The 12,934-nt window shown below is 43.0% G+C and overlaps 1 protein-coding gene across 1 annotated transcript in view; it reads right to left on the bottom strand.

Moving 5' to 3' along the window:
* The window catches only part of RNF113A (ring finger protein 113A), a 37,730-nt gene extending 37,561 nt beyond the window's left edge, over positions 1-169 (bottom strand). The window contains exon 1 of the mRNA XM_053699628.1: positions 13-169. Coding sequence (XP_053555603.1) covers positions 13-136 — 124 coding nt within the window. The 5' untranslated portion in view covers positions 137-169. The remainder of the gene's footprint in view (positions 1-12) is intronic.
* Between the last annotated feature and the right edge of the window lie 12,765 nt (positions 170-12,934).

Genomic DNA, 12,934 nt, shown 5'->3' with positions numbered 1-12,934 from the left:
TATATATATCACCTCGTTCTTCTTCTCTTCTTTTTCGCCCACTAAATTTCTTTGCGCTTTTCTTAAACATAAAACTACAAACAGGAGTCTTTGAGTCTTCCATTTTTACAACAGAAGAATCGTCCCGGTCGGCCATCTTTAATATACCGGAAGTGTTCAGCTATTCCTATTCAAGATGCAGGAACAGCAGAAATAAGTAAATATTGAAAAAACAGCGGCACCTACTGCTTGAAATAAAGAAGTACACTTACAAGTCAGTACCACTCAGATACACTAACAGCTATTGATACAACCGACAAGAGAAACATCTTAGGAGGACCAATGAACTAGTCAAGGAAGCACGCACATAATTTGTGTGCAGTGCAGTCACTAGAAGTATACGATCACAGGTGGCACGTTACCTGTTATGACAGAAGTATCAGAAAAAAAATTCAAACAAAAGAAAAACAAACACTTTCGTCCAAAACTATAAAGTTTAAACTTGCGGTTATAATTTGTATTACACTTAAAAGGACCGACTGGAGTCAAGCTATCAGACCGTTATAAAACAGTAGACAAGCTATCAGACACTTGTTAGCACTTTCTTAAGACTATTAAAGGCTGTACCATACATATATGCTATTGCTAATAATAAATGTTTTAATCAATACAAGCACTGAAATTTTAAAAAATAGTCTTTTCCCAGCATTTCTCTAAGCGTTAAAAACAAAATTCCCCATTGTGCCACTAAATTTTCACCACAGCTATCTCACACAATGACCCCTCTACAATATCACAAAGTATGGGGAATTTTTACTGTGGAATTTTAAAAATATTGGGCCCCAAATGTCCCTCAAATTGCAAAAACAGGCACATTCAAACAAGTTACCAAAAACTAACAACTAAGTTACAAAACATAACAAACACTAAGTTACAAAAATAAAATTAAAAAAATATCAAAGATTTAAACTAGTTACACCTAATCTAAGGGCCCTATGAAAATAAAAAAAGCCCCCCCAAAATAAAAAAAACCCTAACCTACAATAAACTACAAATAGCCCTTAAAAGGGCCTTTTGCGGGGCATTGCCCCAAAGAAATCAGCTCTTTTACCTGTAAAAAAAAAATACAAATACCCCCCCAACAGTAAAACCCACCACCCACACAACCAACCCCCCAAATAAAAAGCTAACTCAAAAAACCTAAGCTCCCCATTGCCCTGAAAAGGGCATTTGGATGGGCATTGCCCTTAAAAGGGCATTTAGCTCTATTGCAGCCACCCAATAAACCCTTAAAAATCCTAACACTAACCCCAGAAGATTTACTTACAGTTTTGAAGATCCGACATCCATCCTCCAAGAAGCCGGGAGAAGTCCTCAACGAAGCAGCCAATTCTCTCAGCCAATCGGAATTAAGGTGGAAAAAATCCTATTGGCTGTTGCAATCAGCCAATAGGATTGAGCTTTCATCCTATTGGCTGATCCAATCAGCCAATAGGATTGAGCTCACATTCTATTGGCTGATTGGAATAGCCAATAGGATGAAAGCTCATTCCTATTGGCTGATTGCAACAGCCAATAGGTTTTTTTCAACCTTAATTCCGATTGGCTGATAGAATTCTATCAGCCAATCGGAATCTAAGGGACGCCATCTTGGATGACGTCATTTAAAGGAACCTTCATTCGTCTGTAGTCGTCGGAAAGAAGAGGATGCTCCGCATCGGCTGTCTTGAAGATGGAGCCGCTCCACGCCGGATGGATGAAGATAGAAGATGCCGTCTGGATAAAGACTTCTGCGGGCTTGGATGAAGACTTCGGCCACTTCGTTGAGGACTTCTCCTGGCTTATTGGAGGATGGATGTCGGATCTTCAAAACTGTAAGTAAATCTTCTGGGGTTAGTGTTAGGATTTTTTAAGGGTTTATTGGGTGGGTTTTAGTTTTAGATTAGGACTTGGGCTGCAATAGAGCTAAATGCCCTTTTAATGGCAATGCCCATCCAAATGCCCTTTTCAGGGCAATGGGGAGCTTAGGTTTTTTGAGTTAGCTTTTTATTTGGGGAATTCGTTGTGTGGGTGGTGGGTTTTACTGTTGGGGGGGTATTTGTATTTTTTTTTACAGGTAAAAGAGCTGATTTCTTTGGGGCAATGCCCCGCAAAAGGCCCTTTTAAGGGCTATTTGTAGTTTATTGTAGGTTAGGGGTTTTTTTTATTTTGGGGGGCTTTTTTATTTTCATAGGGCCCTTAGATTAGGTGTAATTAGTTTAAATATTTGATAATTTATTTTTTATTTTGTGTAACTTAGTGTTTATTTTTTTTTTTTTGTAACTTAGTGTTTGTTATTTTTTGTAACTTAGTTGTTAGTTTTTTGCAACTTAGTAATTTTTTAGTGTAGATTTAAATTATTTGAGTAGGGTTAGGTTTTTAAATATATAATATAGTTAATTTAATTTGTAGTTTAATGTAATTTAGTCTAACAGTTAGGGTAGATTAATTATTAGTTTAATATAGTTTAATGTAATTTTATTATAATAGTTAGGGTAGGTTAATTATTAGTTTAATATAATTTAATGTAATTTTATTATAATAGTTAGGGTAGGTTAATTATTAGTTTAATAAAGTTTAATGTAATTTTAAAGGTAAGTTTAAATTTATTATAAGATAGGGATGAGTTAATATTTAATATAAAGTTAGCGGGTTGTTAGGTTTAGGGGTTAATAGGTTAATTTAGTTTATGCCGATGTGGGGGGCTGGCGGTTTAGAGGTTAAAAACTTTATGTAGGTGGTGGCGGTGTCTGGGCGGCAGATTAGGGGTTAATAAGTATAATGTAGGTGTAGGGGGCGGCAGATTAGGGGTGTTTAGACTCGGGGTACATGTTAGGGTGTTAGGTGTAAACGTAACTTTTATTCTCCCATAGGAATCAATGGGATATCGGGCAGCAGCGAACATAAGCTTTCGCTGCTTTCAGACTCCCATTGATTCCTATGGCATTCGCCGCCTCCAGGGCGGCAGATTGAAAACCAGGTACGCTGGGCCGGAATAGTGGTGAGCGTACCTGCTAGTTATTTGTTAACTTGCAAAAGTAGTCAGATAGTGCCGAATTTGCATTCGGAACATCTGTAGTGACGTAAGCATCAATTTGTGTTGGACTGAGACCGGCGGATCGTTTGTTACGTCACAGATTTCTACTTTTGCCAGTCTGTAGGGTTTGATAAACAGGAGAATCAAGCTCTTCACAATTACGCTGCGGAATTCCAGCGTATTTGCGGTTGACGGCTTGATAAATAGGTCCCAATGACTCCTATACAATATCACAAAGCATGGAGACTTACTGTGGAATTTTAAAAATATTGGGCCCTAAATGTCCCTCAAATTGCAAAAATAGGCACTTTTCAGAAATTTCACTTGGGGATAAAAAAACAAAATCTCCCATTGTGCCACTAAATTTCACCACAGCTATCTCACACAATGACCCCTCTACAATATCACAAAGTATTTGGACTTTTTACTGTGGATTTTTAAAAATATTGGGCCCCAAATGTCCCTCAAATTGCAAAAATAGGCACTTTCAAACAATTTCACTTGGGGATAAAAAAACAAAATCTCCCATTGTGCCACTAAATTTTCACCACAGCTATCTCACACAATGACCCCTCTACAATATCACAAAGTATGGGGACTTTTTACTGTGGATTTTTAAAAATATTGGGCCCCAAATGTCCCTTAAATTGCAAAAATAGGCACATTCAAATAAGTTCACTTGGGGATAAAAACAAAATCTCCCATTGTGCCACTGCATTTTCACCACAGCTTCCTCACACAATGACCCCTCTACAATATCACAAAGCATGGAGACTTTTTACTGTGGAATTTTAAAAATATTGGGCCCAAATGTCCCTCAAATTGCAAAAATAGGCACTTTTCAGCAATTTCACTTAGGGATAAAAACAAAATCTCCCATTGTGCCACTACGTTTTCACCACAGCTTCCTCACACAATGACCCTTCTACAATATCACAAAGTATGGGGACTTTTTACTGTGGAATTTTAATATCGGGCCCCAAATGTCACTCAAATTGCAAAATAGGCACTTCCAGCAATTTCACTAAGTGATAAAAACAAAGTCTCCCATTGTACCACTAAATATTCACTACAGCTATCTTACACAATGACCCCTCTACGATATCACAAAGTATGGGTAATTTTTACTTTGTAATTTTAAAATATTAGTCCCCAAATGTCCCTTAAATTGCAAAAATAGGCACTTTACAACAATTTCACTTGGGGATAAAAACAAAATCTCCCACTTTTCACCACAGCAGTCTCACACAATGACCCCTCTTAGTGGCACAATGGGGGGTTTCGCTTTTATTCATAAGTGACATTTTTGGAAAGTGCCTATTTCCATCTTAATATGAGGAGAGTCCATGGCTTCATTCCTTAGATGTAGGAAATACAGAACCTGGCCACCAGGAGGAGGCAAAGACACCCCATCCAAAGGCTTAAATACCTTCCCCATGTCCCTCATCCCTCAGCCATTCTTTGCCTTTCGTCACAGGAGGATGGCAGAGAAGTGTTGTAAGATTTGGAGTAGTCTCTTATGGAGGGTAGTACTCTTTGCTATGGGACTGGAGATTAAGTAGTATTGTCAACCTCTCAGTGAGAGCATTGATGAAAGTTAGGGTCTGGAGATGCAGGGAGAGTCTTTCTGCAAAACCATCCAAACTCGTATTAACAACTCCTAAGCAATCAGTGTTGACGAGTTTCACTGCCTGCTTTTATCACTCAAGTTCATGTCAGGTGCGATGCAACAGACTGTCAAACTTGAGAGGCTGTGTTCTGTTCCACAGCAATGATTCTAGTAAGATCGTTTCATTTTATCTCATATGATAACGTAGGAAGACAGCGTCACAGTGTGACTCCTTTATCTGTATAGAATCAAAGGTAAATATCTCCAGAAGGAGATTATTGAACAGGGGGGATTTATGCATGATTGCTTTATTATGCTGCGACATGTGTGAGATGAGGCTCTGGCAGATGTGGAAACATTCAGGTTTTACTTTCATTTTGGGAGAATTGCGCAGCCTGTTAATTTGGAGCTATTCTCTTCCTGCAGCAGGGGAGGTCCTGTATGGCACTCCATGTGACCGGGTGTGGTCTCATTATCTTCCTCTTTCCTGACCGTGCGGTTTACAGGAGACAAATCGGTTTGTCTGTGGGGCCTGGGTCATAGGAGGTGGTGAGTGCCCCGGCCATTGGGGGCATAAAGGTGCCATTTCTCTTTTTCTATTGTCCGTATAAAAAGTGCAAGCTATGGAGGACTCTGATGCGTTAGAGGGTACTCCCTCTTTACCCGAGTCTAATACCTGTTTTTATTGTGAGGAGGCTGCGCTATACCCACCTGCTCAATTATGTTCCACATGCCTCGATAAGGTAGCTATATCTAAAAAGACAAAGATGTTTAGTACCACTGAGCAATCCACCTCTGAGGGGTGAGGTGCGTTCCCTGTAATCATCTCCTATTACACATGCAGCTCCCCATCGCACTACTAATCCTCCTTCAGGAGGGGCCCTCCTACCACCAGACTTTAATGAACAGTTACAAACGGCAGTGTCTGTTGCCTACAGTGCTTTACCTCGCCCTGCTAAGCGCAAGCGAAAGGTTAAATATTGTTGGATTTATCTGATACTAGATTATCCACGGATGAAGACGCCTCTGATACTTCAGAGGAGCCTCTTTCTGGGTCGAAATCGTCTGCCTTTAGGCCTCCGGCTGCGGAGGAACCAGACTTTAGATTTAGGATTGAGCACTTACGCTTTCTGTTAAAGAAAGTGTTGACTACGTTAGAGGTTCCGGAACCAAAATTACCTGAGGAACCTTCTATTCCTAAGCTTTATAAGGTTTATGAGGACAGGGTGGTACCACAGACTTTTCCGGTTCCCGTAAAGATGGCAAATATTATTAAGAATGAATGGGAAAGGCTTGGATTTTCTTTTTTCCCCTTCTTCCTCCTTTAAGAAATTGTTCCTGGTTCCTGACTTGTGGGGGTCTGTCCCTAAGGTGGATGGAGCTATCCCCACGCTGGCTAAGCGCACCTCTATCCCGCTTGAGGATAGTTTGTCGTTTAAGGAACCAATGGATAAAAAACTGGAAACTCTGTTAAGAAAGATGTTTCAGCACACAGGGTATTTATTTCAGCCTGCAGCGGCGGTTGCTGCGCTACTTATTGGTGTGATTCTTTGTCGGAGATGATCGAGGTGTAAACTCCCCTCAATGAAATTCAGGAAAAAATTAAGGCCTTGAGGGTAGCTAATTTGTTTATCTGTGATGCAAACATGCAGATTATTTGCTTGAATGCTAAGACATTAGGCTTTTCTGTTCTAACCTGTAGGGCTCTGTGGCTGAAGTCTTGGTCTGCTGACATGACTTCAAAATGTAGATTGCTTTCCATTCCGTTCAAGGGGAAGATTCTTTTCGGTCCAGGCCTGGACTCTATCATATCCACGATCATTGGGGGCAAGGGTGCCTTTCTACCACAGGATAAGAAGAATAAGCCTAAAGGACAGGGTCCAAATTTTCGTCCCTTTCGTTCTGATAAATCTCAACATCAGCAGCCCTCCACAAAGCCTGATCAGTCCAAGGGAACTTAAAACCATCTCAATCTTGGAAAAAAAAAATCCAAGGAGAACAAGAAGCCCTCTGAGACAAAATCGGAATAAAGGGGCGCCCCCCGACCCGTCACTGGATCGTATTGGGGGCAGACTATCTCTTTTTGTGGAGGCTTGGCTGAGAGACGTGCAAGTCCCTTGGGTTCTGGAGGTCATTGCTCAGGGTTACAGGATAGGTTTCAAATCTCATCCACCCAGGGGCAGATTCCTCTTATCAAACCTGTCTTCAAGGCCAGAAAAATGAGATGCTTTTCTAGGGTGCATGAGGGATCTCTCCTCCCAAGGAGTAATTGTGCCAGTACCTCTAGCAGAGAGAGGTCTGGGGTACTACTCAAACCTTTTTGTAGTCCCAAAGAAGTAGGGTACATTTCGCCCGATTCTAAACCTAAAGTGTTTAAACAAGTTTCTGTTGGTCCCATCGTTCAAGATGGAGACGATAATGTCTATCCTGCCCTTAGTTCAAGAGGGACAGTTCATGACTACGATAGACTTGAAGGATGCTTACCTTCATGTGCCAATACACAAGGAGCACTTCAAGTTCTTAAGATTCGCTTATCTGGATCAACACTTCCAGTTTGTTGCTCTTCCTTTTGGTCTAGATACTGCCCCAAGAGTCTTTACGAAAGTTCTGTGGGCCCTACTTGCGGTGGCGAGATCCAGAGGTATTGCAGTAGCACCATATTTGGACGACATTCTGATCCAGGCTCCGTCCTGCCGGCTGGCAGAAGACCATTCAAGAGCTCTTCTACTTCTTCAATCTCATGGATGGAAGATAAACTTAGGAAAGAGTTCTCTGGTTCCCAGTACCAGAGTGGAGTTCCTGGGCATGATAATAGATTCCATATCTATGAAGATATTCCTAACAGACCAGAGGCGTTTCAAAATTACTTCCAATTGTCTTGCCCTCCAGACATCCTTAGGGCCATCTGTGGCCCGGTGTATGGAGGTGATTGGGTTAATGGTGTCCAGCATAGATCTCATTCCATTTGCCAGGTTCCATCTCAGACCTATTCAGTTGTGCATGCTGAGGCAATGGAACAGAGATGACTTGGATCTATCCCAACAGATTTCTCTGGACAACCGGTCGAATCACTCTCTTGGTGGCTCTGTCCAGATCGCCTGTCTCAGGGGACATCCTTCTTGAGACCATCCTGGGAGATTGTGACTACGGACGCAAGTCTATCAGGATGGGGAGCTGTTTGGGGTGCCAGGAAGGCACAGGGCCGGTGGTCTCGAGAGGAATCTCTCCTCCTGATCAACATTTTGGAGCTTCGAGCAATCTTCAACGCTCTGAGGAATTGGTCTCTTCTGGGTTCGTCCCAGTTTATCAGATTCCAATCGAACAACATTACCACAGTGGCTTATATCAACCATCAGGGAGGAACGATAAGCTCTCTAGCCATGAGGGAAGTATCTCGGATCCCGGAATGGGTGGAGGCCCACAACTGCCCGCTGTCAGCGATCCACATTCCGGGTGTGGACAACTAGGAAGCGGACTTTCTTAGCAGACAATTGTTTCATCCGGGGGAATGGTCTCTCCATCCCGTGGTGTTTGCGGAGATTTGCAACAGATGGGGGACACCGGAGATAGATCTCATGACGTCCAGACTCAATTCCAAGCTACCCAGATACAGGTCGAGGTCCAAGGATCCACAGGCAGAACTGATAGATGCCTTAGCAGTGCCCTGGGGGTTCAACCTAGTTTACATATTTCCACCGTTATTACTCCTACCTCGGGTAGTGGCCCGCATCAAGCAGGAGCAAGCTTTGACTATTCTAATTGCTCTGTTGTGGCAGCAAAGTATGTGGTTTGCGGACCTGGTGGGGATGTCCTCATCTCCTCCATGGAGGTTACCTTGTCACAGAGATCTGCTGGAACAGGGTCCCTTTGATCATCAAAATCTAGATTTCTCCAACATTGGTGTGTCCGGTCCACGGCTTCATCCTTACTTGTGGGATATTCTCTTCCCCTACAGGAAATGGCAAAGAGAGCACCCAGCAAGAGCTGTCCATATAGCTCCCCCTCTGGCTCCGCCCCCCAGTCATTCTCTTTGCCGCTCTGAACAAGATGCATCTCCACGGGGATGGTAAAGAGTATGTGGTGTTAGTTGTAGTTTTTTATTCTTCTATCAAGAGTTTGTTATTTTAAAATAGTGCCGGTTTGTACTATTTACTCTAAAACAGAAAAGGATGAAGAGTTCTGTTTAAAGAGGAGTATGATTTTAGCAGCAGTAACTAAAATCAATTGCTGTTCCCACGCAGGACTGTTGAGCCCAGAGAACTTCAGTTGGGGGGAACAGTTTGCAGACTTTTTTCTGCTCAAGGTATGATCAGTCATATTTCTAACAAGACATGTTAATGGTAGAAGACTGTCATTTTTCCCTGAAGGGGTAAGTTAGCCATTTTCTTAGACTCATAACAGATTAAGGCTTACAAATGGGCTATACACTGGTTGACACTATTGTGGGCTAAATCGATTGTTTTATTTCATATTTTAATGGCATTTAGAGTGTTTTGTGCACTTAAAAGCACTTTGGGAACGTTTTTTATCGCCTGGCATTGAGTTAGACGGCTATTTCAGTCAGGAAGGCCCCTTCACTCTGGTATGCAGAGGAAGGAGGCCCCGTTTTCGCGCCTTAATTGCGCAGTTTACTTTCATGGCAGTGCATGCAGCTTCATGTGAGGGGTCCTGTGGCATCCTAAAACGGACTCTGGAAGGTTTATTTCATTGCTGAATAACTCTCAGGGAAGGTAAAAAGCCGCAGCAAGGCTGTGGCTGTGATTGTAGTGTACTAAAATTGTCTAATTGAACAAATAGCTCCGGTTTGCTCATTTTAAGGGTTAAAGTCTTGAAACTTGGTGTGCAATACTTTCAGGGCATTAGGACTCTGGGGTAAAAATTTTGTAAAAATCGCACATTGCCTTCATTGTTTTTCAATATAACAGAAATAAAGTGTGCCTGTTTATTATTTAAAGGGACAGTAACGCTTTTCTTTAAAAACGCTTTTATTGCATTATTAGCCTGCCAAATTCTGTCTAACATGTCTATACCTTCAGATGGCTTATGTTCTGTGTGTATGAAAGCCAAGGTGGTTCCCCCAATTAATGTTTGTGCAAATTGTGTCATAGCGTCCAAACAAAGTATGGACAGTACTGCCACATTGAATAAGATTGCCCAAGATGATTCTTCTAATGAAGGTAGTGGGGATAGTTCCTCATCCTCTCCTTCTGTGTCAACACCAGTTTTGCCCGTGCAGGCGATACCTAGTACATCTAGCGCGCCAATGCTTGTTACTATGCAACAGTTAACAGCAGTAATGGATAATTCAATAGCAAATCTGTTATCCAAACTGCCATCCTACCCTAGAAAGCGCGAACAGAAGATGAGCAGGTTGGCGCTGAGGACAATTTATCAGTTATACCCTCACATAAATCTGAATTGGCAGTGAGGGAGGGCCTGTCTGAGGAAATTTCTGATTCAGGAAAAGTTTCTCAGCAGGCAGACACTGATGTCGTAAAATTTAAATTTAAGTTAGAACATCTCCGCGCCCTGCTTAAGGAGGTCCTAACTACTCTTGATGACTGTGATTCTTTGGTAATTCCAGAGAAATTGTGCAAGATGGACAAATTCTTAGAGGTCCCGGTGCACGCTGATGCCTTTCCGATACCCAAGCGGGTGGCGGATATAGTGACTAAGGAGTGGGAAAAGCCAGGTATACCTTTTGTTCCACCTCCTATATTCAAGAAAATGTTCCCCATTGTTGACCCCAGAAGGGACGCATGGAAAACGGCTCCTAAGGTTGAGGGGGCAGTGTTAACGTTAGCTAAGCGCACAACTATTCCTATTGAGGACAGTTGCGCTTTTAAAGATCCTATGGATAAAAAATTGGAAGGATTGCTAAAAAAGATATTTGTTCAGCAAGGCTTCCTGCTTCAACCAATCTCGTGCATTATTCCTGTCACCTCGGCAGCGTATTTTTTGTTCGAGGAACTAGAAAATTCGCTCCAAATAGAGACTCCATATGATGAAGTCATGGACAGAATTCACGCACTAAAGTTGGCTAATTCCTTTATTTTGGATGCCGCTTTCCAATTGGCTAAGTTAGCGGCGAAAAATTCAGGGTTTGCAAAAGTGGCGCGCAGAGCGCTTTGGCTAAAATCCTGGTCGGCGGATGTGTCGTCCAAGAATAAATTGCTTAATATTCCTTTCAAGGGTAAGACCCTTTTCGGGCCGGAATTGAAAGAGATTATTTCAGACATGACTGGTGGGAAGGGACATGCCCTCCCACAGGATAGGCCTTTCAAGGCTAAGAATAAATCTAATTTTCGTTCCTTTCGCAATTTCAGGAACAGACCGAATCCTAACTCTGCGGCCTCCAGACAAGAAGGCAACTCTTCCCAGGATAAGCCAGCATGGAAACCATTGCAAGGCTGGAACAAGGGTAAACAGGCCAAGAAGCCTGCTGCTGCTACCAAGACAGCATGAAAGGGTAGCCCCCGATCCAGGACCGGATCTAGTAGGGGGCAGACTTTCTCTCTTCGCTCAGGCTTGGGCAAGAGATGTTCAGGATCCCTGGGCACTAGAAATAGTATCTCAGGGGTATCTTCTAGAGTTCAAGGAACTTCCTCCAAGGGGAAGGTTCCACATGTCTCGCTTATCTTCAGACGAGATAAAGAGACAGGCATTCTTACATTGCGTAGGAGACCTATTAAAAATGGGAGTGATAAACCCAGTTCCAACAGCGGAACATGGTCTGGGTTTTTACTCAAACCAGTTTGTAGTTCCCAAAAAAGAGGGAACTTTCAGGCCAATTCTGGATCTAAAAATTCTAAACAAATTCCTCAGTGTTCCATCATTCAAAATGGAAACCATTCGGACAATTTTACCAACAATCCAGGAGGGTCAATATATGACTACCGTGGACTTAAAGGATGCCTACCTGCATATTCCTATCCACAAAGATCATCATCAGTTCCTGAGGTTCGCCTTCATGGACAAACATTACCAGTTCGTGGCTCTTCCGTTTGGTTTAGCCACTGCTCCCAGAATCTTCACAAAGGTGCTAGGGTCCCTTCTAGCGGTTCTACGACCGAGGGGCATTGCTGTAGCACCTTACCTAGACGACATTCTAATCCAAGCGTCGTCTCTTTCCAAAGCAAAGGCTCATACAGACATTGTTCTAGCCTTTCTCAGATCTCACGGGTGGAAGGTGAACGTAGAAAAGAGTTCCCTGTCTCCGTCAACAAGAGTTCCCTTTTTGGGAACAATAATAGATTCTTTAGAAATGAAGATCTTCCTGACAGAGGTCAGAAAGTCAAAGCTTCTAAACGCTTGTCAAGTTCTTCACTCTATTCTTCAGCCTTCCATAGCTCAGTGCATGGAAGTAGTAGGATTGATGGTTGCAGCAATGGACATAGTTCCTTTTGCTCGAATTCATCTAAGACCATTACAACTGTGCATGCTCAATCAGTGAAATGGGGATTATGCAGACTTGTCTCCCCAGATTCAAGTAGACCAGGTAACCAGGGATTCTCTCCGCTGGTGGTTGTCTCACGATCACCTGTCTCAGGGAATGAGTTTCCGCAGACCAGAATGGGTCATTGTCACGACCGACGCCAGTCTCGTAGGCTGGGGTGCGGTCTGGGACTCTCTGAAAGCTCAAGGTCTATGGTCTCGAGAAGAGTCTCTTCTCCCGATAAACATTTTAGAACTGAGAGCGATATTCAATGCGCTCCTGGCGTGGCCTCACCTAGCAAAGGCCAAATTCATAAGGTTCCAGTCGGGCAACATGACGACTGTAGCGTACATCAATCATCAGGGGGGAACAAAGAGTTCCTTAGCGATGAGAGAGGTATCCAAGATCATCAAATGGGCGGAGGATCACTCCTGCCACCTATCTGCAATTCACATCCCAGGAGTGGACAACTGCGAGGCGGATTATTTGAGTCGTCAGACTTTTCATCCGGGGGAGTGGGAACTCCACCCGGAGGTTTTTGCCTAGTTAACTCAACTATGGGGCATTCCAGATATGGATCTGATGGCGTCTCGCCAGAACACAAAGGTTCTTCGATACGGGTCCAGATCCAGGGATCCCAAGGCGACACTGGTGGATGCATTGGTGGCGCCTTGGTCGTTCAACCTAGCTTATGTATTTCCACCGTTTCCTCTCCTTCCCAGGCTTGTAGCCAGGATCAAACAGGAGCAGGCCTCGGTGATTCTAATAGCCCCTGCGTGGCCACGCAGGACTTGGTATGCAGACCTGGTTAATATGTCATCTGCTCCACCATGGA

Source organism: Bombina bombina, chromosome 1 (genome assembly GCF_027579735.1).
Source record: "Bombina bombina isolate aBomBom1 chromosome 1, aBomBom1.pri, whole genome shotgun sequence".
Taxonomy (NCBI): Eukaryota; Metazoa; Chordata; class Amphibia; order Anura; family Bombinatoridae; genus Bombina; species Bombina bombina.
This window is presented reverse-complemented; position numbering and strand designations above follow the sequence as displayed.